This window comes from Myxine glutinosa, chromosome 3 (genome assembly GCF_964187855.1).
Source record: "Myxine glutinosa chromosome 3, kmMyxGlut1.1, whole genome shotgun sequence".
NCBI classification, from domain to species: domain Eukaryota; kingdom Metazoa; phylum Chordata; class Myxini; order Myxiniformes; family Myxinidae; genus Myxine; species Myxine glutinosa.
In genome coordinates, this window is record NC_136263.1 from 68,197,753 (window position 1) to 68,221,220 (window position 23,468).

The following is a 23,468-nucleotide window of genomic DNA, read 5'->3' on the forward strand; positions in this document are numbered from 1 at the left end:
GATTATATTTTTAAATCTTTTTTTAAAATTATTTTTAAAATTCATCTTTTTATTTTTACAATTCAAATTAAAAGTCTTTTAGAAGCGGTACATTTCAACCAAAAGCGAGTGAGGAGGGTGTGAATGGGGTTAGGAAAGCAAATGAAGGTTAAAGTATGGGTGTTAAGGTATAAAGATTAAGGTAAAAGACGAGGCGAGCTATCGCCAGCACCATGACCAAGTTCCAAATTCCTACCCTAACTACTGTTGGGAAGGCAATGGCAAACCACCCTGTATAATTCTAACTCTCTGTAACAGGAGTATGGTACCTCAGAATCAGAAATAGGGATGTGGGATTGGAGATGAGCGATGAGGAATGAGGGTTGGGATATGAATGTTTGAGAGTTGACGTGTGGGGGTGGAGTATGAGGGGTGGGGGGTGGTGATTGCAGAATAAAGGTGCAGGTTCAGAAGTGGCTTTACATACTACAAGCATAGTCTGACATTGTTAGGTTTCTCAGTGAATAAACGACTCAACCTGTACCCCCTTCCACGAGCTGTGCCTCCGCTCGTGCTCAAGGTCCTAAATGTACAGAACTTACCTTCACGTCAACCTGTTGTTCTTGCTGTGCATCGTGGTGTGCACAGGAATTGTCAAGGGTGAGTTACACACATAGTCATAGTATGACAGACAGTAAGAGTCTTTTATAAAATATATATATGCAGTGTCTGAGTCCTGTCTTGTCCTGTCCTGTTACTGAACTACTCCCTCAAACTTTTGTGAAACGATACCAAACTTCCGATATGCCCCTACCTCTCCCATGCGTATGTCCTACAAGGGGATTTCTTTAAAGAAATATTTTGGAAAAAAAAAATCGTTTTTGAATTTTTTTTTCAACTTAAATCTTCAACTTCAATTGCTTATGTCACGAATATTATGTCGCGAATATTATGTCGCGAATATTATATGTAATGTCGCGAATATTACAAATGTTTTTGTGCAAAGCAAATGATTGTATTATGATTGGTGTAAATCATGACAACACAGCAACTCACGTACAGTCATTAATTATCCTCAGTTAAAACAAGCCTGTCTCTATAGGACGTGTGAAGAAGTGTTTTGAATTGCACAGCGGGAGTTGGTAATTACGTGGAGGTGAGGTAATTTTAATAAAGTGGCGTTGAGGTGTTTTTGATAATGTGGCGTACCTGTTGGTGAGATGTTTTGAATTGCACAGCGGGAGTTGGTAATTACGTGGAGGTGAGGTAATCTTACTATAATTCACCAAATGTCTGTCTGTCTCTGTCCATTCGAAGGTACCATAAAAACTGCTGAACCGATCGCAAAGATATTTTCGGTGGGTAATCCTGGGATCCCCAGGGGTAAAATAGGCTATTGAAGTGTGGTGCTGCGCACACAACTTACTTGCCAAAGAGGTAGGCCACAACGCGTTTGATAAAACCAAAAGAGTCTTTATTATCAAAGCTCGAACTGCAGCACTGGGCGGGCTCGAGCTTAGAGCCCGCATATATGTGCCGAGGCCACGCCTAGTCCCCGGGCGTGGCCGCTCGGTCGAAGGGCGGGGCATGTGCCATCGGTTCCCCGCCTGGGCGCTCGCGCCACCCACTGGTGCGCGGAATTATTGCTCCATGTGCCCGCCACACGCGCCCCCCCAGAATTCCTGCGCACCTGAAGGGTGAGTTTGCGGGGAAGCCGGATGACCCGGCCGAAACGCCCCCTGGCGATGGGTGCAGGGCTGGGGGGCTGAGGGGTGCCGGGGGACCGACCGCCGGGGGGCGGCCTCGACGCGGAGGCAGAGCTGCCGGCGGGGGTGCCGGGGGTCCGACCGCCGGGGGGCGGCCTCGACGCGGAGGCAGTGCTGCCGGCGGGGGGTGGTCCGGATCGAGGTGGGCCGGCTTGAGGCGGTCCACGGAAATGCGATCCGGGGCACCGCTGATGTCGACCGTGAAAAACTTGTCACCGGTCTCCAGCACGCGGAAGGGCCCGTCGTACGGGGGCCGTAGCGGTGCCCGGTGGGCGTCGTGCCGGATGAACACGTACTTTGCCGTGCGAAGCTCCGGGGCGACGTGGGAAGACGGGCAGCCGTGGTGGGCCGTTGGCACCTGGGCCAACCTCCGGGCGGTCTCCTGAAGGGTGGAGAGCTGTTGCGCCGCGGACCAAGGAGCCGTGGAGTCGGAAATGAATTCACCCGGTACCCGCAGCGGTTGCCTGAAGACCAACTCCACCGAGGACACGCGCAGGTCATCCTTGGGCGCCGTCCTGAGGCCCAGCAGGACCCAGGGGAGCCTGTCGACCCAGCCGCCGTCGCGGAGGCTGGCCCGGAGCGCGGCCTTCATGGAGCGATGAAAGCGCTCGCACAGGCCATTGGCCTGGGGGTGGTAGGCCGTGGTGTGGTGTAGCTTCACCCCGAGTCCTTGCGCCGGCCCAGAGCTCCGAGGTGAACTGGGGGCCGCGGTCGGACTAGATGTCCGAGGGGGCACCGAACCGGGCAACCCAAGTGGCGATAAAGGCTTGCACCACCGCGTGGTGCGGTCGACCATGTAGGCTCCGGGCCAGGTATGGTCCATCTGCACCCCCCCCCCCCCCACAACTCTCCGACCCTGGGTTTTTCTGAACCATTGGGGTGTCCTGGGGTGGAAATCAACTGGTAACAGTAAATAAACTTGGACTCACTACCCATTTGGTACCTATATTGGATGGTACCCTCAAAACAGCATATTTTTAAATCCGCGTTGCGCCATATTCGACACACGTGTTCTTTTGGTATTTGTGCCTGCTAATATTAACTCAGAATAAAAAGTTATATACCAAAAGAAAGCTGTTCATCTACTGATCATCATAGAATATTGACACATTACTTATAATGGTACCTTAATGGTCATAACTAGTGCTGAATAGCAGTACCCCACTTTAACGTAACATAATTCGGTATCGACCGTACTATTTCATCTTACACACATAATATGAACACATTACACCTGATATGCTTACATATATATTTTATTGGCTTTCTCCTGTATATCAGCTTTAATTTGATACCAGATACATCCCCATAGCTTCAATTCTCTTTTTTATACAGCGTGTCAAAGATACTACCTGTTTCGCGGGAACCATGAATCATATAATCTCGGTAACAGTCTTTGTCTATATTCAAAAGAACTGCCTATTACACTTATAAATGTCATTCATAATCGAATATCATAATCATACTGCCATCTTATTAACATATTAAACAAGAAAAACTTGTTTATTAATCACAGTAGTTTTTAATATCATCATATTAATATTCATACACTGGGTCAAACACCTTCCACAGAACAGTAACAATGTAATGCTCGAATATTTACTGTAAAAGTAAAAATATTTCTTATTTGAAACTAAATTTTAACATCCCATTGAAAAAATTTTTAGTATCGAATATTTTGATGATAAACCAAACATTATTGCTCAACAACAGATATCATAATAATATTAACAGTCAGTTTTATCCCTACAATTACATATGTATGTCGTACACTCAGTTAACCACATTATATCATATAATACAAGTATCCACTCTCAAAAGAACACAAACAAACAATTGCATTTTGTTAATTATCAACAAAAGTCAAACACTGCATGAGTGCAGTCAAGTTGGCTTGCTTGCACGAATGGCATATGTCCATCATGATCAGTCATCGTCACTGTCACTTTCATCGGTATCACTGTACAAAACACGATCCATATCATCAGGTGTTTCATCACCTGATTCATCATCACTCTCATCGTCGTCTGACATGACCTGAGCTATATCAGCCAGCTCACGCGGAAGCATGTCTCCATCATACCAGAGAGGATCCAGGCAGCCTTTCTCCTCTTCCCAGCCATGGCCTGGACTTGCTTTGGGAATCCTTGGTCGAGGAACGTGAGCTCTCTTCCAAATTCCCACTTGGTGGTTGACCCTTCGGATGTGCTGTGTGAGGCTCCTCATACATGGTGGAATATTGGCCATGTCTACATTGCCTGAGGGTAGGTGACGATTCTCCTTGGCACATAGCTCATTTATTCTCAGGAGTCGCAGATCATCAACGTGTGATACCTTTCCTCTTCCATACATGGCACATGTGAAGCTGTCTAGTTGATTGTTCAGCTCTTCTGGCACATCCCACGTATCTCCAAGCTTGTTGAGAATAGGGATGTATTGCGGCAGACGAAGCAGCGTTTTAACAGGTTTGATTTTTCCAATCCCTCGGAAAGCGCTAGTGCTGTCACAACCGCTGTAGGCGTGAAGTGCCATAAGAGCAGTACTCTTCTCTTGGCCGAAGTCTGCTGCGAGTTTACTGACGTTTATTAGCCTCTGCTTGTTTCCTGTGCCTGTGTCAAACAGTATCTTTATGTCGTTTATCGATGCGGCGTAGTGCAGTAAGATGAAGAATACATCCGAGTCTGGGCTCTTCACTCGAACAAACTCATATTTCTGGCTCCTGGCGTAGTTTACGTATAATATCACGCGCGAGTCTGTTTCTTCTTGAGACGATTCCAGCTGAGGCAACTCTTTGGCATTTGTTGTCTGACCATCTGTGGATGTGAGTTGGTATGCCTTCCCTTCACATATCAAGATCACTTTTCGACCATGGCACCGAGAAGCATACTGGTCACTGTTCCAGAGCCTGAGTAGCAGTCGGATGAACTGGATTTTATTCTCGTCGTTCGAGAGAAACATTTTCCAATCTTGCGGTTTCTTTGTAGCTTCTCCTTGGTTGGTAATATGGTTGCTTCCGTCAACTGCAGAGAACGCCGTTTGGTCCTAACTTGAGTTGGCCTTGCTGGACCAGATGCGGCATGATCATCACTGACTTCTTGCATCATGATCCCGTGTGCTGTATGAACAGAACCTTTTCCTGTCAGATCATTCACCAATGAGTCGAAATTGTCAAACTCCGAGTGGAAGACAGACGGCTCTCGTGGTGACCTGATGATTTGGTTGGAGAGTTGTGTCGATGACTTCATCACTGATTCGGCCAGTGCAGTCTCCAATTCAAGTGAAAATGAATAACTCTCACAGTGTCCCATTCTATTAAGAAGGGTTATGAGCTTTTCACTTCTGTATAGATGTCTCAGGGACGTGCACATGATGATGTGTTTTGGAAGCTTCCAAGAGCCTTTGGTGGCAGCGCGACAGATATCTTGGCCGATTGATTGAACTAATCGCTGGCTTCGTTGTGACCTTGCTGATGTTGTTCCAGTTATGATGTAGCATAGCAGCTTCTTGAGTGAATCTGGTATAACATCGTCCATTTGTTGGAGATCAGAAGGACTTGGTGGCCATTTCAGTTCTGGGGCATTCGAGAAATCATCCAGAATTGACAGTCGTAAATGGCTACCTGCACTCTCAATCATATCTCTTGATCCCAATTTGAAGGCTTGTTTCACTGCTGTCTGGACGTCAATTGCAGTGCTGAATATTATGTAGGACTTTCCCAGATCACAGAATGATAGTCTCTCCCTGAAAGGCTCGTGGTTTTCAAGCTTCAGTTTTAGTTTGCTGGCTCGGTAGTCAGGATTCGCATATTTGCTGGTTTGCAGGTTAATGACATACATTTGCCTCAGGTCGGATAGTTTCATTATCTTCTTGGCCATTAACACATCCCTTTCAATGGCATCACATACCACATCGAATGCCTGTCTGTGGGCTTCTTCTAATTCTCCTTGATGGTGCTGTGCCTCTTCGTCAGTACTGCGCCATTTCTCTGGCTTTTGCATATATTTCATACGGCAAGTTTTGTGGAACTTTGCCTCAGAGGCAAAAAGATCATGGCCTCGGATCCTCATTAAGAGCGTTTCATCTTGCTTCATTTCAGCCATCTCCAGTACCGGCTTCCAGCCTTCATACTCGAACTGGCTCATCCCCTGGGTAGTCCAACTGCCATGCACTTTCACTTTTTTACGACTTTCCGAAGAACAGAAGATACAGTCTGGCTTAAATATGATCTTGTCACCAGAACTAGTACGGGCCATCCGCTGAGTTGTGGCACCAGTTGTTTCAGATGTACCTGCAGTAGGAGGGTTCAGTCTGTCTAAGTTCATCGTGAAACGCTTGTAACACTCCCAGTGGAAACCATGGTGTTCGGCCAGAGATTCAGGGACCAAATCACATGTGTCCTTCATCATATGCGGAGACTGTGGGGGTTGTGCAAGGCGTCTTTCTTTGACCTCCTGCAGCTTGGCCAATTTCTTCTCAGAATTTTTGAGTCCAGATAACAAGTGCAACTCTCCATAGCTCAGTCCCTTTACATGAGTTATGCACACAATGGGTGGTTGTTCACTCTCACGTGTACGTTTCGCTCGCGCCGGATGTTCCATATTAGCGTTGTTACTTCACCTGCAAAACACATCAAAATATTGGTAAGTACCAAGCTGAATAATTATTATAAATTGCATCTTAATTATAAAAAATATCTTACATTGCATACTTAACTATGTAAAAAAAGGTTTTTAACTTAACTAATTGACTCGTTCTGTCGCTGTAAGAGACACTTAAATAACATAATTGTACAATCTGATGATCTCAATTTACGCAGGATACAAACATGGAAGGATCTGCATGCCATTTTCGTCAAAATTCCTGCAATAAACTACAGTGATACATCAATACAACAATATATTAAGTAACACATATTAACAATACATAGATTTTGTCATGTGTCCAACATATATGTACATGATATACGTGGCAGCATTTGTAAATTGACAAATGCAGCATCGCCTACAATATCACCCCATACCGGTAGTATCTTTGACACGCTGTATAAAAAAGAGAATTGAAGCTATGGGGATGTATCTGGTATCAAATTAAAGCTGATATACAGGAGAAAGCCAATAAAATATATATGTAAGCATATCAGGTGTAATGTGTTCATATTATGTGTGTAAGATGAAATAGTACGGTCGATACCGAATTATGTTACGTTAAAGTGGGGTACTGCTATTCAGCACTAGTTATGACCATTAAGGTACCATTATAAGTAATGTGTCAATATTCTATGATGATCAGTAGATGAACAGCTTTCTTTTGGTATATAACTTTTTATTCTGAGTTAATATTAGCAGGCACAAATACCAAAAGAACACGTGTGTCGAATATGGCGCAACGCGGATTTAAAAATATGCTGTTTTGAGGGTACCATCCAATATAGGTACCAAATGGGTAGTGAGTCCAAGTTTATTTACTGTTACCAGTTGATTTCCACCCCAGGACACCCCAATGGTTCAGAAAAACCCAGGGTCGGAGAGTTGTGGGGGGGGTGCAGATGGACCATACCTGGCCCGGAGCCTAATGGTGAGGAGGTGGGTGAACCCTCGCGAGGGGGGCAGAGGTCCCACCAAGTCGACGTGCACGTGGTCGAACCGCCGCTCGGGCACCGTAAACGGGGCCAACGGTGCCTGGGTGTGGTGGTGGACCTTTGCGCGCTGGCACGCGAGGCACGTCCTGGCCCAGTCGCGGACGTCCTTCCTGAGGCCATGCCAGACAAACTTCGCCCCGACGAGTTTCTGGGATGCCTTCGCGCCAGGGTGGGACAGGCCGTGGATGGTGTCGAACACCGGGCGCTGCCAGCCAGTGGGCACGATGGGGCGAGGCCGGCCGAGGGAGACGTCGCATAGGAGGGCCGTGCCCGCGGCGTCGAACGGCACCTCGGTGATGTGGAGGCCCGTGACGGCGGTCCGCAAGGCCTGGACGCCGGGGTCGGTGGTCTGGGCCTCCGCCATCCGGGCATAGTCGACCCCGAGGTGGACCGCGTGCACGACGGACCGGGAAAGGCAATCCGCCACCGGGTTGTCCTTACCCGCCACGTGATGGATGTCCGTCATGTACTCGGACATGGCAGAGAGGTGGCGCTGCTGCCGTGCCGACCATGGCTCGGCGACCTTGGCCATCGCGAACACAAGGGGCTTGTGGTCAACGAAGGCCGTGAACGGGTGGCCCTCCAGCAGATGGCGGAAGTGTCGGACCGCCAGGTGGAGCCCGAGCAGCTCGCGGTCGAAGGTGCTGTACCGGCGTTCGTGCGGGCGAAGCTGCCGGCTAAAAAACGCCAGCGGTTGCCAAGCACCATGCACCCATTGCTCGTGCACCGCACCCACCGCATAGTCCGACGCGTCGGTGGTGAGGGCGATCGGTGCATCGGGCGCCCGGTGCGCCAGCATGGTGGCGTCGGCCAGAGCCAGCTTTGCGCCCGCAAACACTGCGGCCATCGGCTCCGACCATGCGATGTTACCTTTGCCCGGCTTGCCCCGAAGGGCCTCGTGCAAGGGGCGGAGGAGCCGGGCGACGTGGGGCACGAAGCGGTGGTAAAAGTTTACCATGCCCAGGAACTCCTGGAGCCCCTTGATCGTGTGGGGCCACGGGAAAGCCCTGACCGCCTCCACCTTGGCCGGTAAAGGGACGGCTCGGTGATGCGGTGCCCCCAAGAAGTCGATGGTGGCGACACCGAAACGGCACTTGGCAGGGTTGATGATTAGGCCATGCTGGCCCAGGCGTTCGAAAAGCGTGCGGAGGTGGAGCAGGTGGTCCTCCCGGGACGCGCTCGCGACTAGGATGTCGTCCAGGTCGACGAACAGGAAAGGTAAGTCACGCAAGACGCTATCCATAAGCCACTGGAACGCCTGAGCCGCATTCTTCAACCCGAAGGGCATCCTTAGAAATTCGAAGAGGCCGAAAGGGGTGATGATGGCCGTCTTCGGGACGTCGGCCGGTTGGACGGGGACCTGATGGTAGCCCCGGATGAGGTCCAGCTTTGAAAACATGGTCGTTTTGGCCAACCAGGCGGAAAAGTCCTGAATGTGTGGGATTGGGTAGCGGTCCGGGGTGGTGGCATCGTTGAGCTGGCGGTAGTCCCCGCACGGCCGCCATCACCCGCCGGGCTTCGGCACGATGTACAGCGGGGAAGCCCAAGCGCTGTGGGAGCGCCGCACGATCCCCAGCCGCTCCAGCGTGGCGAACTCCGCTTTCACCACCGCGAGCTTCGTGGGCTCTAGTCGGCGTTTCCCAGGCATAGACCGGCGGCCCGACCGTGGGGATGTGATGCTCCACCCCATGTTTAACGGCGGCACCGCTGAGAATGTGGGCCGCGTGAGGGCCGGGAAACTGTCGAGGAGGCGGGTAAAGTCGTTCGCTGCCGGAAGCGTGCAAACTAAACTCGCCGGGACGGAACCGTCCAGCAATCCGCTTGGCAAGCCGCTCGGTGAGCCGCTCAGCGAGCCGCTCAACGAGCTGCTCAGCGAACAAGCGAGCGAGCTAAAGGTTTCGGCCTGGACGAGCCGTTTGCGCTTTACGTCGACCAACAACCCATGCGCACATAGGAAGTCCGCACCGAGCAATGCCATGGGCACGCTGGCGGTCACGAATGACCATTGAAAGCGCTGCCCTCCGAACTGCAGGGAGAGGCAGCGCTTCCCGAACGTGCGGATGGGTGTACCGTTGGCGGCAAGCAACGCGGGGCCCCGGCCCACGGTTCGCTTGTCGGACGTGTAGGCTGGGATGACGCTTACTTGCGCTCCTGTATCGCAGAGGAAACGGCGCCCGGACAAGGTGTCCGTGATGAATAGGAGGCTGCCGGAATGGCCGACGCTCAGGGCCGCTACCGAGCGCCGGCCCGGTCATTTCCCGACTTGTCAAACGAGCACGGCAGGCAACACTTAGCCTTGTGGCTGAACCTGGCGTGGAAATAGCATCAGGCTTGCGGCAGCGGGGGCGGCGGCGGCCGCGGTTTTCTCGGCGGCGGTGGTGGTGGGCGCGGCAGCGGCCACGAGGGACGCAGTAGCATCTGCCTCGGGATCCACGACGGCCGCACCGTAACTCGACCGCACGTCGCAAGCCGCGAAGAACTTGTCGGCCTCTACGGCCAGGGCGCGGGGTTCCCTTATGTTGGAACCGGCCAGCGCAAGGCGTACCTGTAGAGGTAGCTGGCGTAGGAAAAGCGCCCGGAATAAGAAATCCGGGGCTTGGTCACCCAGCAGCGACAGCATATAATCCATCCGCACGGATGGTCGTGTGTCGCCGAGTTCGGGAAGGTCCAGGAGGCGGTCGGCCAGTTCGATCTCCGTGAGGCCGAACGTGGCGATGAGGAGACGTTTGAGCGCCCCGTACTTGTGGTCGACCGGCGGGTGCCGCAGGATGGACACGACTCGGGCGGCAGTGCCGGGCCCATGGGCGGCGACCACGTGGTAGTAACGGGTCTCGTCCGCCGTTATGCCTCGAAGTTGAAATTGCGCTTCGGCCTGCACGAACCACTCATCAGCCTGTGCTTCCCAAAACTCTGGGAGTTTTACCGCGACGGTGTTGTTGGCCATGGCGTGTTCGGTGGTCAGCAACGGCTGAACCAATCGGGGTCACCAGTGAAGTGTGGTGCTGCGCACACCGCACACAACTTGCTTGCCAAAGAGGTAGGCCACAACGCGTTTGATAAAACCAAAAGTCTTTATTATCAAAGCTCGAACTGCAGCACTGGGCGGGCTCGAGCTTAGAGCCCGCATATATGTGCCGAGGCCACGCCTAGTCCCCGGGCGTGGCCGCTCGGTCGAAAGGCGGGGCATGTGCCATCGGTCCCCGCCTGGGCGCTCGCGCCACCCACTGGTGCGCGGAATTATTGCTCCATGTGCCCGCCACACTATTTAGTTTTCCCAATTTCAGCTTGTCTCCAGCATTCTCAGGTTTGGACTCCGCATAACATTCGCGTTTGCATGACGTTCATTGTGACGCATGACGGATGCTTATATGAATCGTTTAAAATAAAAGAACCCTTCAATTTCTGATATTTTGCCATCGCCATATGCAGATTCGCCACGGACCCACGATCGATGTTTCTCTACATGAACGTACCCGTTTGTTTGCGAACAGGTACCTTTTTCATGGAATTCCTTCGCGAACTTACTGTCCATGTCTGACGTGCGACTGAAGGTGCTGCAGGAATGTGGAATTTATTGGTTTCATGCTTTAGCATTCACCGTATCTGCATTGCGTGTTTGCTTCTGGCCTCCCACCCATGCGTAGCACGGGTATTTCTCTAGTTTTAATAAAGTGGCGTTGAGGTGTTTTTGATAATGTGGCATACCTGTTGGTGAGATGTTTTGAATTACGCGGCATGTATGTGGTGGTGAGTTGTTTTGAATTACATTGTGGTGAGGTCAAGTATTTAATGTATTGTACATGCACTACAGGAACAAAAGTATGCGGACACCCCTTCTATTGAGTGGATTCAGCTGTTTCAGACACCTATTGCTGAAAGGTACATATAATCAAGCACACAGCCATGCAATCTCCATAGACAAACAATGGCAGTAGAATGGGCCATACTGAAGAGCTCAGTGACTTTCAACGTGGCACCGTCATAGGATGCCATCTTTCCAACATATCAGTTTGTCAAATTTCTGCCCTGCTGGAGCTGCCCCGGTCAACTGTAAGTGTTGTTATTGTGAAGTGGAAACATCTAGGAGCAACAACAACTCAGCCATGAAGTGGTAGGCCACACAAGCTCTCAGAACAGGACCACCGAGTGCTGAAGTGCATAAAAATCGTCTATTCTCGGTTGCAACACTCACTACCGAGTTCCAAACTGCCTCTGGAAGCAAAGTCAGCACAACAACTGTTCATCGGGAGCTTCATGAAATGTGTTTCCATGGCCGAGCAGCCGCACACAATCCTAAGATCACCATGCGCAATGCCAAGCATCAGCTGGAGTGGTGTAAAGCTCGCCGCCATTGGACTCTTGAGCAGTGGAAATGCGTTCTCTGGAGTGATGAATCACACTTCACCATCTGGCAGTCCGACAAATGAATCTGGGTTTGGCGGATGTCAGGAGAACGCTGCCTGCCCGAATGCATAGTGCCAACTGTAACGTTTGGTGTTTGAGGAATAACGGTCTGGGGCTGTTTTTCATGGTTCGGGCTAAGCCCCTTAGTTCCAGTGAAGGGAAATCTTAACGCCACAGCATACAATGACATTCTAGACGATTGTGTGCTTCCAACTTTGTGGCAACAGTTTGGGGAAGGCCCTTTCCTGTTTCAGCATGACAATGCCCCCATGCACAAAGCAAAGTCCATACAGAAATGGTTTGTCGAGATCGGTGTGGAAGAACTTGACTGGCCTGCACAGAGCTCTGACCTCAACCCCATCGAACACCTTTGGGATGAATTGGAATGCCGACTGCGAGTCAGGCCCAATCGCCCAACATCAGTGCCCGACCTCACTAATGCTCTTGTGGGTGAATGGAAGCAAATCCCCGCAGCAATGTTCCAACATGTAGTGGAAAGCCTTTCCAGAAGAGTGGAGGCTGTTATAGCAGCAAAGGGGGGACCTACTCCATATTAATGCCCATGATTTTGGAATGAGATGTTCGATGTTCGGGGGTCCACATACTTTTGGTCATGTCGTGTATATCTGTGCAGTGTCTGTCACGTCCCGTCACATCACTGAACTACTCGCTCAAATTTTTGTGACCTCGTCTCCAACATCCAGTCTGCACCTACTCCTCCATGTGCTAAAGGGTGCCTTTACTCTAAAAAAAAATCTTCAACTTAAATCATCAACTCAAATTGCTTATAAAAATGTAATATCACGAATATTGCAAACAATAAATATGTCGTGCATAGCACAATACTTGCGGAATCCCTAGAATAAGTTGTTGATCTTTGGCCTATGTTGACTTTTGGCCTATGTTGACTTAATCGGTGGTTGAATTCAGTGATCTGATATGCAAATCCTCTTCAAATTTCAAGTCAATCTGATGAAAATTGAGGATTTTAGAAATTCCACCTTAAGTTGTTGACCTTTGGCCGATATTGACCTGAAAAATAATTGGTGGTTGAATTTATTGACCTGATACACTCATGGCCAAAAATATTGGCACCCTTGAACTTTTAAAAACAGCTCACAATTTTCTATTAAAATAAGTTGAAATTCACAAAAGTATTTGGTCTCCACAATTCCTAATTCAACTGTTAATATTACAGAACCTTTGTTTTTGATCCAGAACTGAATATATCCTTTTAAATCAGAAAATAAATAGAAAAGGCATTGACAAAATTATTGACACCCTCGACTTAATATTGGTAGGACGAAATAACTGCAGTCAAGCGCTTCCTAAAGCCATGAATGAGCTTCCCACACCTCTCTACAGGCAATTTGGCCCAGTCTTCTTGTGCAAACTGCTCCAGTTCTCCCAGATTTTAAGGGTGCCTTCTCCCAACTGCTGTTTTCAGATCTCCTCACAGGTGTTCAATGGGATTTAGATCTGGACTCATTGCTGGCCACTTCAGAACAGTCCAGCGTTTTGTCTTGAACCATTCCTGGGTGTTTTTTGAAGTGTGTTTGGGGTCATTGTCCTGCTGCAAGACCCATGACTTTTGACAGAGACCCAGCTTTATGACACTGGGTTCAACATTGTGCTCTAAAATGCCTTGGTAATCTCCTGATTTCATGATGCCATCCACACGTTCAAGGCACCTAGTGCCAGAGGCAGCATAGCAACCCCAAAACATCACTGAACCTCCTCCATGTTTGACTGTATGGAAGGTGATCTTTTCTTTGAAGGCTTCATTTTGTTTTCTGTAAACATAGAGATGATGTGCTTTACAAAAAAGCTCTAATTTGGTCTCATCTGTCCACAGGACATTCTCCCAGAAGGATTTTGGCTTGTTCAGGTGTGTTTAGGCATGTTCAGCTTTTTTTGTTTTGTTCCATGGGAAACCAAAGAAATACATATGTGGATGCCAAAATATTTTTAAATTTCAACAATTTTCTGGAATAAATGGTGAATTATTTGAAATAGGGCTAATGGGCATCTTATGCCCCATCCGGACCCCCCCCCATCCGGACCAAATTTAGATCCTGGGGGGACAGGGCCTTCTCCATCGCTGCTCCCACCCTCTGGAACTCGCTACCTCACACCATCAGAGACTCCTCCTCACTCACCACATTCAAAACATCACTCAAGACCCACCTGTTCAACACTGCATTCAACATTTAACCCACAGCATCTAACCCCTGACTATCTCCTCTCCTTCTCCCTCCTTTGTGCTTTGAATATTTCCCTATTGATTCTTCTTTTTTTGCAATTGTTTTTATGTTTTGCTATGCATTATGTTTTGCACTCTGTCAAAGCGTCTTTGGGCTTCCTGAAAAGCGCTATATAAAATAAATGCATTATTATTATTATTATTATTATGAAATAGGGCATCTTATGAAATAGGGCTAATGTGACACAACAGGAAGTGACACCATCATACCGGGAGTGGGAAATATCTAAAAAAACTAAGGAACATAGACAGCATGGAGTTGGACTAATGTGAACATCATGTCAGTTGGTTGGACTAATGTGAACATCACCTGACCTAAAATGTGTATTCTAAATCCAGCTCTTATTTTTGCCCTCATCCATATGTCACTCCACTTTCTGGCAACCAGCCAGGTGAGCTACAGGACCTCTATTTATGCCTCCACTGATGAAGTAGCCAGGGGCATTATGTTTTCAGGTTGTCTGTCCAGCTGTCGGTCCGTCCAAAGTAGGTCAAAGGTCAGAGGTCATGTTAAGTGAAATTTATGTTTCCATGCCAACTATTGAACAAGTGATGGGATTTTGAACAAATTTGGTATAAGTATATATGATGTAAAGATGAACTGATTTTATTTTGGCATCAAAGGTGAGGAGTGCAGTGATTTTGTGATTTTGGTGAGGTCAGAGGTCATGTCAGGTAAAAATGTGATACTTGAGAACACCTGAATGGATTTAAATCAAACTTGGTAGTAGTATGTATAATTGATGTAATAATGTGGGCAGAGGCATATTGGTCAACGTCGTGACGTTGAAGAGTGTCGTACTAGTTTTGTTTTTAATTTACACATTCAGACCCTCTTTGGCCAAAACTCCTTTACTTTCTTCCCATCAATGATTGTGTTGAACATTTTGCAAACCCCGGAATGTCCGTCACACCTGGTTGTGTTGATCTTTGGCCGTTTTTATTTTTTAATTCGCACACTCAGACCCTCTTTGGCTAAAAACTCCTTGTCTTTCTTCCCGTCAATGATTATGTTGAACGCTATGCGAACCCCAGAATGTCCGTCACACCTGGCTGCCTAAGAGCTAACAGTTGTGATTGATATAGGTGTTTGAGCATGGGCATCTCCTGTCCTTGTTGAAGGCTCTATTCCTTGATATCCACTTTTAATGTGTTTTTTCCCCCTTTCAAAATCGCCTTGTTTAATGGTAAGAAAGTACGAGATGCATAAGGTAAATATTTATTTATTTTCTGGAAGGGATCGGTCCCATCCATGAGAGAGGGTCCTCGAAGGAATTTTCAGCCTGTAGACCTACTAGGCCAGAACATAAAATGCTCACATAAAATTGTTATCCGACTGCGAGGGAATGTAAACCGCTCGGTTGATTCCTTGTGATTTGGTGCAGCGAAAGTTCCTTATGACTATGGGAAATAACGCATGATCGAGGAGATCAACTGGACTTCAAATTCTGTGTGACAACCTGGATTTGCATCAAAATGTCGGAATATTTAGGAACGCTACCATTTGCATAGAGTGGTGTCCCGGTTCTATTTGCAATCAATCACTTGATCAATGCTTTGGGTGTACTTTCATCTGTCTAGGTTATTGGATATTTATTGTAATGTGGTCAATCGGACCAGATGTGTAGGCTATATTGTTCCTCGAAGCAGGTTCCTCACTTCTGCAAAGGGGAAACATGGAGTTTGGTTCTCTCACTAGCTCAGAATTTGTTTGGGAAGACGAAGCATTAGTCTTTCCACACTCGTTAGGGTTACCATATTTGAACTTCTGGAGAGGCCACTCTGAAAACAGAGTATACTCCATAGAGGGACACTGAAAAAAAGAGGACATTCCAGAAAGGGACACGCCCAAAAAAAAAGAGGATACTCCAGAGAGAGACACTGAAAAAAAAAAAAGGGGACACTCCAGAGAGAGACACTGAAAAAAAGAGGACAATCCAAAAAGGGACACCCGGAAAAAAAGGAGGATACTCCGGAGAGAGACACTCCAAAAAAAAAGGACACCAGAGAGAGACACTGGAGATGGACACTCAGGAAAAAGGGAACACTCCAAAAAAAAGGACACTCCGGAGAGGAACACTGAAAAAAAGAGAACACTCCAGAGAGGGACACTCCGAAAAAAGGACACTGGAGAGGGACACTCCGAAAAAACAGAACACTCTTTTTAAGAGTTTCCTTTACATATTGAGCAATCGTATTGGCAGTCTCATTCGGCATGTTCCAGGCCTTTATTCATTTTGACTGCAAAGCGCCGTTCTTCCAGACGAAATATGAATTGTTTACTCAAAATATTGTTCTTGTCGGAGTCCACATGAGATTGTAAATCAAAAGCACCTTTATTTGCCATGGAGACGTACATACCAGTTCTACATACCAAACACTCGGCTTCGCATTCTTCTCGTCCATTTCGAACGGGAATTTTTTTTCTTTATTACTGCAGTGAATTTACGCTTTCGTTTTGGCATTGTGTTTGGGAGTAGTAAAATAAAATATCAAATAAAGAACTCTTGAAGAAAATCAAATAAGTATGTACTGCACAGTGTACACTCAGAAAAGACACTGAATCATGGACTGAGCACTCCACTGGATTCTCTTTCTCACTGCGAGGTTGGACAGGAATAGGACACGTGTCGATGTTCGAATACGCCCATTATGCCATTGCGAAGTGATAGACTTGTACCAAATTGTCCTGGTCCAAACATAACATAACCACATTTTCACCGTAAAAAAAAAAAAGTACAAATATAGTTTAACCATTTAAATGAAAGAAAAAAAAGTTTACCTGATATTAAAATGTATCTCTTTTTTTTTGGGATACAACATCGAGGCTCGTGTAAGAACTGACATTAATGACAAAAAAAAAACATAAACCGTCACATAAAACATATAATAAAGGGAGCGGGAGACAAGATGGGGAGAGAGTGGGAAGCACACAAGTACAACAGTAGAGAACAGGGACATCGGGAGATCTGTGGGAGGCAGAGGGCTTGGGGGAAAGGGGCATGGGAAGGGGGAGGGGGGGGGGGGTGGGAGTGGTATAAAACACATGGACACTGATAGGACTTCAAGGAAGGAAGTCGATATTTCAAAAAAGTGGATCTGGGGTGAATTAACGGGGGTAGAAAAGATCAAGGTTTTGGATTGGGGAAGATAAGAGATGGTGGTGAACAGCTGTTTTAAAGACCTGGAGGGAGGAGTGGGATTGAAAAGAGTGTGGAAGTTTGCTCCAGAAGCGGGAGAAAAGAGGAATGAAAGAGTGAAGGTGAGCAGAGAGTCTTGATTTTGGCAGTTTCACCATAAGAGGGTTTCTGACAGATCTTGTTCGTCCTACAGGAATATTTGGGGGACAGAACACAGACAGAGCTGGGGGAGCTAGGCCGGAGAGGAGTCGGTAGAAGACAGAATGACCACCATCCTGCCTGTGTTGGGTGAGTGAAAGGCCCTTGGAATTAGCTTCATTACGGGAGATAACAATGATCCTGAAATCTTTGGTTTCAACAGCGTGAAGCTGAGCTAGGTGTGAGGCAGGAGCACTGGCCCAGAAGGGAGAGCAGTATTCCATTGAACTGCGGATGAAAGCCTTGTATGTGGTGAGGAGCTCAGGTGTGCCAAGGAAGGACTTCACACGATGGAGGATGCCCAGTCGGCAAATTGGCTTTGGAGGCCAGCTTGGAAATGTGGTTTTCCCAGGAAAGATTATGGCAGATAGTAAGACCCAAAAGCTTGAGTGACAGAACTTCTTGTAGAGGATTGTTGAGAAAGTGGATGGCAGGGTTGTCCAGTCGGTCTTTTCGGAGAGACATAGTGAGAGTGTGAGATTTGTCAGGATTGAAAGACATGTTCCACTTGTTTGACCAGTCTGTGATTTTGTCCAGGTCTGCAGAGAGTAAGGAGCCTGCAGACTGCCGATCTGAGGGATGAGGTATGGAGCGGCAGAGAGAGGAGTCATCAGCAAAGAGATAGAGAGGATTTTCCAGAGTCGGAGAGATCATTGATGAAGACCAGAAAAAGCACAGGACCCAGAACACTGCCTTGGGGAACTCCAGCCTGACCAGGAAGGGGAGATGAGAGAAATATATTCAGGGCCACACGTTGACTCTGACCAGAGAGGAAGTCCGCAAGCCATGCATGGAGATTTCCATGGATACCATAGGAGGAGAGTTTGGTGAGCAGAGCTGGATGCCAGACCGTATCAAAGGCACGTGATATGTCAAGGGAGACAGGTTTGATATCCTGTTTGGCATTGAGGACCTCCATCCTTTGTTGAGACAACAGAAGCAGCATGTCCAGAGTATAATGACCTGGTCTGAATCCAAATTCATGATCCGAGATCAAGCCATTTGAGAAGAGGAAGGATTTGATGTCAGATGCGATGATCGATTCCATGACCTTGCTGATGATTGGGAGAAGGCTGATTGATCTGTCGTTGCAAGGATCTGTTTGTGCACCTTTCTTGTGTAAAGTAGTAATGTTGGCTGTTTTCCAAGCAGATGGCAGATGATCTTGAGCAAAAGAGAGGGTGACGAGAACAGAGAGCAGGATAGAGCGGCAGAGCAGGATTTTAGGACCCGTGGGATGATGCCGTCTGGTCCAGTTGCAGACTCAGAGTTGAGGTTTGACAGAAACTTCTCCACCTTGTCAGGAGAGAAGGACACAGCGTCCAGGAGCAGCTGGAACGACTGGGTAAGGTGGGAACAGAGAGAGATGGGTTCGGGCCACAAGATTGTGAGGCAAACACAGACTTCAAACTCTTTGAAAATGAAATCTCTTCAAAAACACAACACAATCTCTTTGAAAATGCAAAAGCAAAAAAATGGCAAAATTTCGGACATTTAAAAAACCCCGGACGGATGGAGATTTAAGGACCGAAAAGGAGTACGGTACATGCCCGGGAAAAACCGGACGTATGGTAACCCTAACTTTCCTTTATTTTACCACATGTCTGTGCGAGCAGGATGTGACGAAGGAGAGTTCCGTTGTGGGACAGGACATTGCATTCCCAACATCTGGATATGTGATGGAGTCAATGATTGTGCAGATGACTCTGATGAGATTGATTGTTGTGAGTTTGTCCTGTTGCACCCAATTGCCATCTTTTGTTTTTTCATATTATCTGAGTAACTCGTGGGTACACACTTTGTACATCAGTGGGATTTGTATTGTTTGTATTTAAAAGGAATGGAATTGTTAACATATTACACTGAGTGCAGGTTGCAGAAAGGAGAATGCTATTGATTCTGCTGCATGGGAAGTGTGACAATAAATTTTAAATAAATAAAGGAAGGGTTATAATGTGCACACCATTGTTACAAATATGGTGATTTTTCTGTCTGCTGTTTGATAAAAGACATCGTGTTTTCCTTTTCAGATAATTCCAACCAACTACTTGTGCTGACTGGTAGCTATAAGGCAAACTGAACGTTCGAATATGGATTTATATGTCTGCTCCCATAGCTGGGTAAAATTAGCCGTGGCTTGAGTTGTGACCCAATGATTCGTTGGTTTAAAGGGGATCAATGGGAGGGGCGAAGGAAGAGAGGATTTCAGAGATGCATTTGTAACAGTTAATATAACTAGATATCTGCGATCACGAAGCGATCGCCAAGAGCAAGTAGGGGAGACGGATTACCTTTGGCGATCGCCCGCAACTTACCCTTGGCCCACAATCTAATGATGGCCAATTTTTTTTGGACCGCCATATAACCTTGACCTTCAACATTTAGGGAAAGAGTGTAACTTAAGAAAATGTGTCCCCATATATCCAGAAAACTCAACATCATGAAAATCAGATTACAATTATTCAAGTTATGATCAAAAAGGTGTTTTTTGTTAATTAGGTCAAGGACACTATTCAAATATCAGGTGCAAAACGTCAGTGCATGCACACTATTATAATGCAACAGCATCTTCGACGGCCAAGCGGTCTATGAGATTCCGCAATTGCAAAATTGAGCAATGACCAAAAAAATTCAGACCACCATTTGACCTTGTATTTGGTTCAGAGAGGTATGATGTAAATCAAGTGTAAATGCACCTTGCTCTAGTCTAAGGGGTGCAATTTCGTTCTGATCGAACAATCTTTAGTCGAGTTATGGTGAAAAATGTTAAAATGTCTATAACTGGGTCATGACTAAAAATTAGGTCAAGGTCAAAAATCGTCAACCCCGTGTACTTTCTATTCATATTATAAATGCAACTTTCAGTCCGAAAGTCCCTGCCAGCTCCGAGATACAGCTCAGAAATTGATACAGCTCGGAAATGGATACAGCTGTGAAATAGGGAGTGCAGGAAGAAAAAAGGGGGAAAAACAGCATCAACTGTGTTTACTCTGCTCAACCTCAGCGTTCTTGCTCATTAGACAGGATTAACCACCCCCAGCTCCTTACGCTCATGTAATGCTGGTCCAACAACTCAAAGATCACCTTGTACATATGCAGCAATAGCTGGTGTGCCATTTGCTTCCTGGATGTCAATCACCATCCACAAGCGATCCATAAAACTCAAAATCAGAAGAAAAAAAAATTCAAGTCAATGATAAAAAGTTTTACTGCGTACCTTCCCTCCGGGTCTCCATGAGTACCAGGAAGCAAATGGCGCACCAGCTATTGCTGCATGCATCCTGACAAACAGGAAATGCCTGCCACACATTAACAGGAAATGCCTGCCACACATTAACAGGAGATGCCTGCCACACATTAACAGGAAATGCCTGCCACACATTAACAGAAAATGCATTTTTTTGTATACAATATCGAGGCTTGTGTAAGAGCTAACATTAATCACAAAAACAAACAAACAAAAAAAACGCACACACAAAACATACTATAAAGGGAGCGGGCGACAAGATGGGGAGAGAGAGGGAAGCACACAAATACAACGGCAGAGAACAGGAACATCGGGAGATCTGTGGGAAGGAGAGGGCTTGGGGGGAGGAGGCATGGGAAGGCGGAGGGGGGGGGAGGGTGGGAGAGGTATAAAACACATGGACACTGCTAGGACTTCCAGGAAAGAAGTCGGTATTTCAAAAAAGTGGATCTGGGGTGAATCAACAGGGGTAGAAAAGATCAAGGTTTTGGATGGGGGAAGATAAGAGATGGTGGTGAACAGCTGTTCTTAAGACCTGGAGGGAGGCGTGGGATTGAAGAGAGAGGAGTTTGTTTCAGAGGAGTGAGTAAAGAGGAATGAAAGAGTGAAGGTGAGCAGAGAGTCTTGATTTTGGCAATTTTACCAGAAGAGGGTTACTGGCAGATCTTGTGCGACCTGTAGGAATATTTGGGGGACAGAGCACAGACAGAGCTGGGGGAGAAAGGCCGGATAGGAGTCGGTAGCAAACAGAAAGAGCACCAACCTGCCTGCAGTGAGTGAGTGAAAGGCCTTCAGAGTTAGCTTCATCGCGGGAGATACCAATGATTCTGAAAGCTTTGGCTTCAACTGCGTGAAGCCGAGCTTGGTGTGAGGCAGGAGCACCAACCCAGAGGGGAGAGCAGTATTCCATTGAGCTGCGGATGAAAGCCTTGTATGTGGTGAGGAGCTCAGGTGTGCCAAGGAAGGACTTCACACGGCGGAGGTTGCCCAGTCGGCGACTGGCTTTGGAGGCTTGGAGGCCAGCTTGGAAATGTGGTTTTCCCAGGAAAGATCATGGCAGATAGTGAGACCCAAAAGCTTGAGTGACAGAACTTCTTGAAGAGGATTTTTGAGAAAGTAGATGGGAGGGTTGTTCAGTCGATCTTTCGGAGAGACATTGTAAGAGTGTGAGATTTGTCAGGATATAAAGACATGGTCCACTTGTTTGACCAGTCTGTGATTTTGTCCAGGTCTGCAGAGAGTGAGGAGGCTGCAGACTGCCGATCTGAGGGATGAGGAATGGAGCGGCAGAGAGTGGAGTCATCAGCAAAGAGATAGAGAGGATTTTCCAGAGAGTCGGAGAGATCATTGATGAAGACCAGAAAAAGCACAAGACCCAGAACACTGCCTTGGGGAACTCCAGCCTGAAAAGGAAGGGGGGATGAGAGAAATCCATTCAGGGCCACACGTTGACTACGACCAGAGAGGAAGTCCACAAGCCATGCGTGGAGTTTTCCATGGATACCATAGGAAGAAAGTTTGGTGAGCAGAGTGGGGTACCAGACCGTACCGAAGGCACATGAAATGCCAAGGGAGACAGCTCTGATTTCCTGTTTGACATTTAGGACCTCCAGCAATTGTTAAGACAGCAATAGCAGCATGTCCAGAGTGGAGTGTCCAGGTCTGAATCCAAATTGATGATCAGAGATCAAGCCATTGGAGAAGAGGAAGGATTTAATATCCGAAGCAATGATGGATTCCCTGACTTTGCTGATAATTGGGAGCAGGCTGATTGGTCTGTAGTTGCAAGGATCTGTTTTTGTCCGTTTTTGTGTAAAGCGGTAATTTTGGCCGATTTCCAAACTGATGGCAGATGACCTTGAGCAAAAGAGAGGGTGAAGAGAATAGAGAGAGGGTGTGAAAAAGTGGCAGAGCAGGATTTTAGGACCTGTGGGCTGATGCCTTCTGGTCCAGTTGCAGAATCAGATTTGAGGTTTGACAGAAACTTCTCCACCTTGCCAGGAGAGAAGGACACAGAGTCCAGGAGCAGCTGGGTTCGACTGGGTAAGGTGGGAACAGAGAGAGATGGGTTTGGGACAAAAGATTTTGAGGCAAACACAGAGTTGAGGCATTCGGCTTTGTCATGTGCGGTGTCAACTGTGTAGCCATTTGAGGTAAGGGAGGGGATGGGGGGCGGGGGTTGGGGGGAACAAACACCAGAAACAGATTTGACCAGACTCCACCAGGATTTGGAGGAAGGAAACAGGTTTAAGAGTTCATGCCACACATTACCAGGAAATGCCTGCCACACTTTACCAGGAAATGCCTGCCACACATTACCAGGAAATGCCTGCTACACATTACCAGGAAATGCCTGCCACACATTACCAGGAAATGCATGCCACACATTACCAGGAAATGCGTGCCACACATTACCAGGAAATGCGTGCCACACATTACCAGGAAATGCGTGCCACACATTACCAGGAAATGCGTGCCACACATTACCAGGAAATGCCTGCCACACATTACCAGGAAATACGTGCCACACATTAACAGGAAATGCCTGCCACACATCAACGCCTGACCTGGCAAACCCTTGACCTTTTACTCAGATTGTGCTGCAGGATAGTGTGGCAGTCATGGCGTTTTCCCACCTGAACTTGTGCTGATGGCCTATCAGAACACTGAGACGAACATTTAGGAGAGATTACAAAGTTTTTACTTCTTCTTCTTCTTCTCCTCCTCCTCCTCCTCCTCCTCCTCCTCCTCCTCCTCCTCCTCTTCACTTTAACCTTAGGATGCATGGTCCGAAGGCATTCTATTGACAGACGGGTCCATTGGACCGGGGTCG

General features: G+C 47.5%; 1 protein-coding gene across 1 annotated transcript in view; it reads left to right on the forward strand.

Moving 5' to 3' along the window:
• The first annotated feature begins 502 nt into the window (after positions 1-502).
• LRP2 (LDL receptor related protein 2) overlaps positions 503-23,468 on the forward strand; it is a 433,005-nt gene continuing 410,039 nt past the window's right edge. Inside the window, exons 1-2 of the mRNA XM_068110809.2 lie at positions 503-639; positions 19,005-19,112. Coding sequence (XP_067966910.2) covers positions 567-639; positions 19,005-19,112 — 181 coding nt within the window. The 5' untranslated portion in view covers positions 503-566. The remainder of the gene's footprint in view (positions 640-19,004; positions 19,113-23,468) is intronic.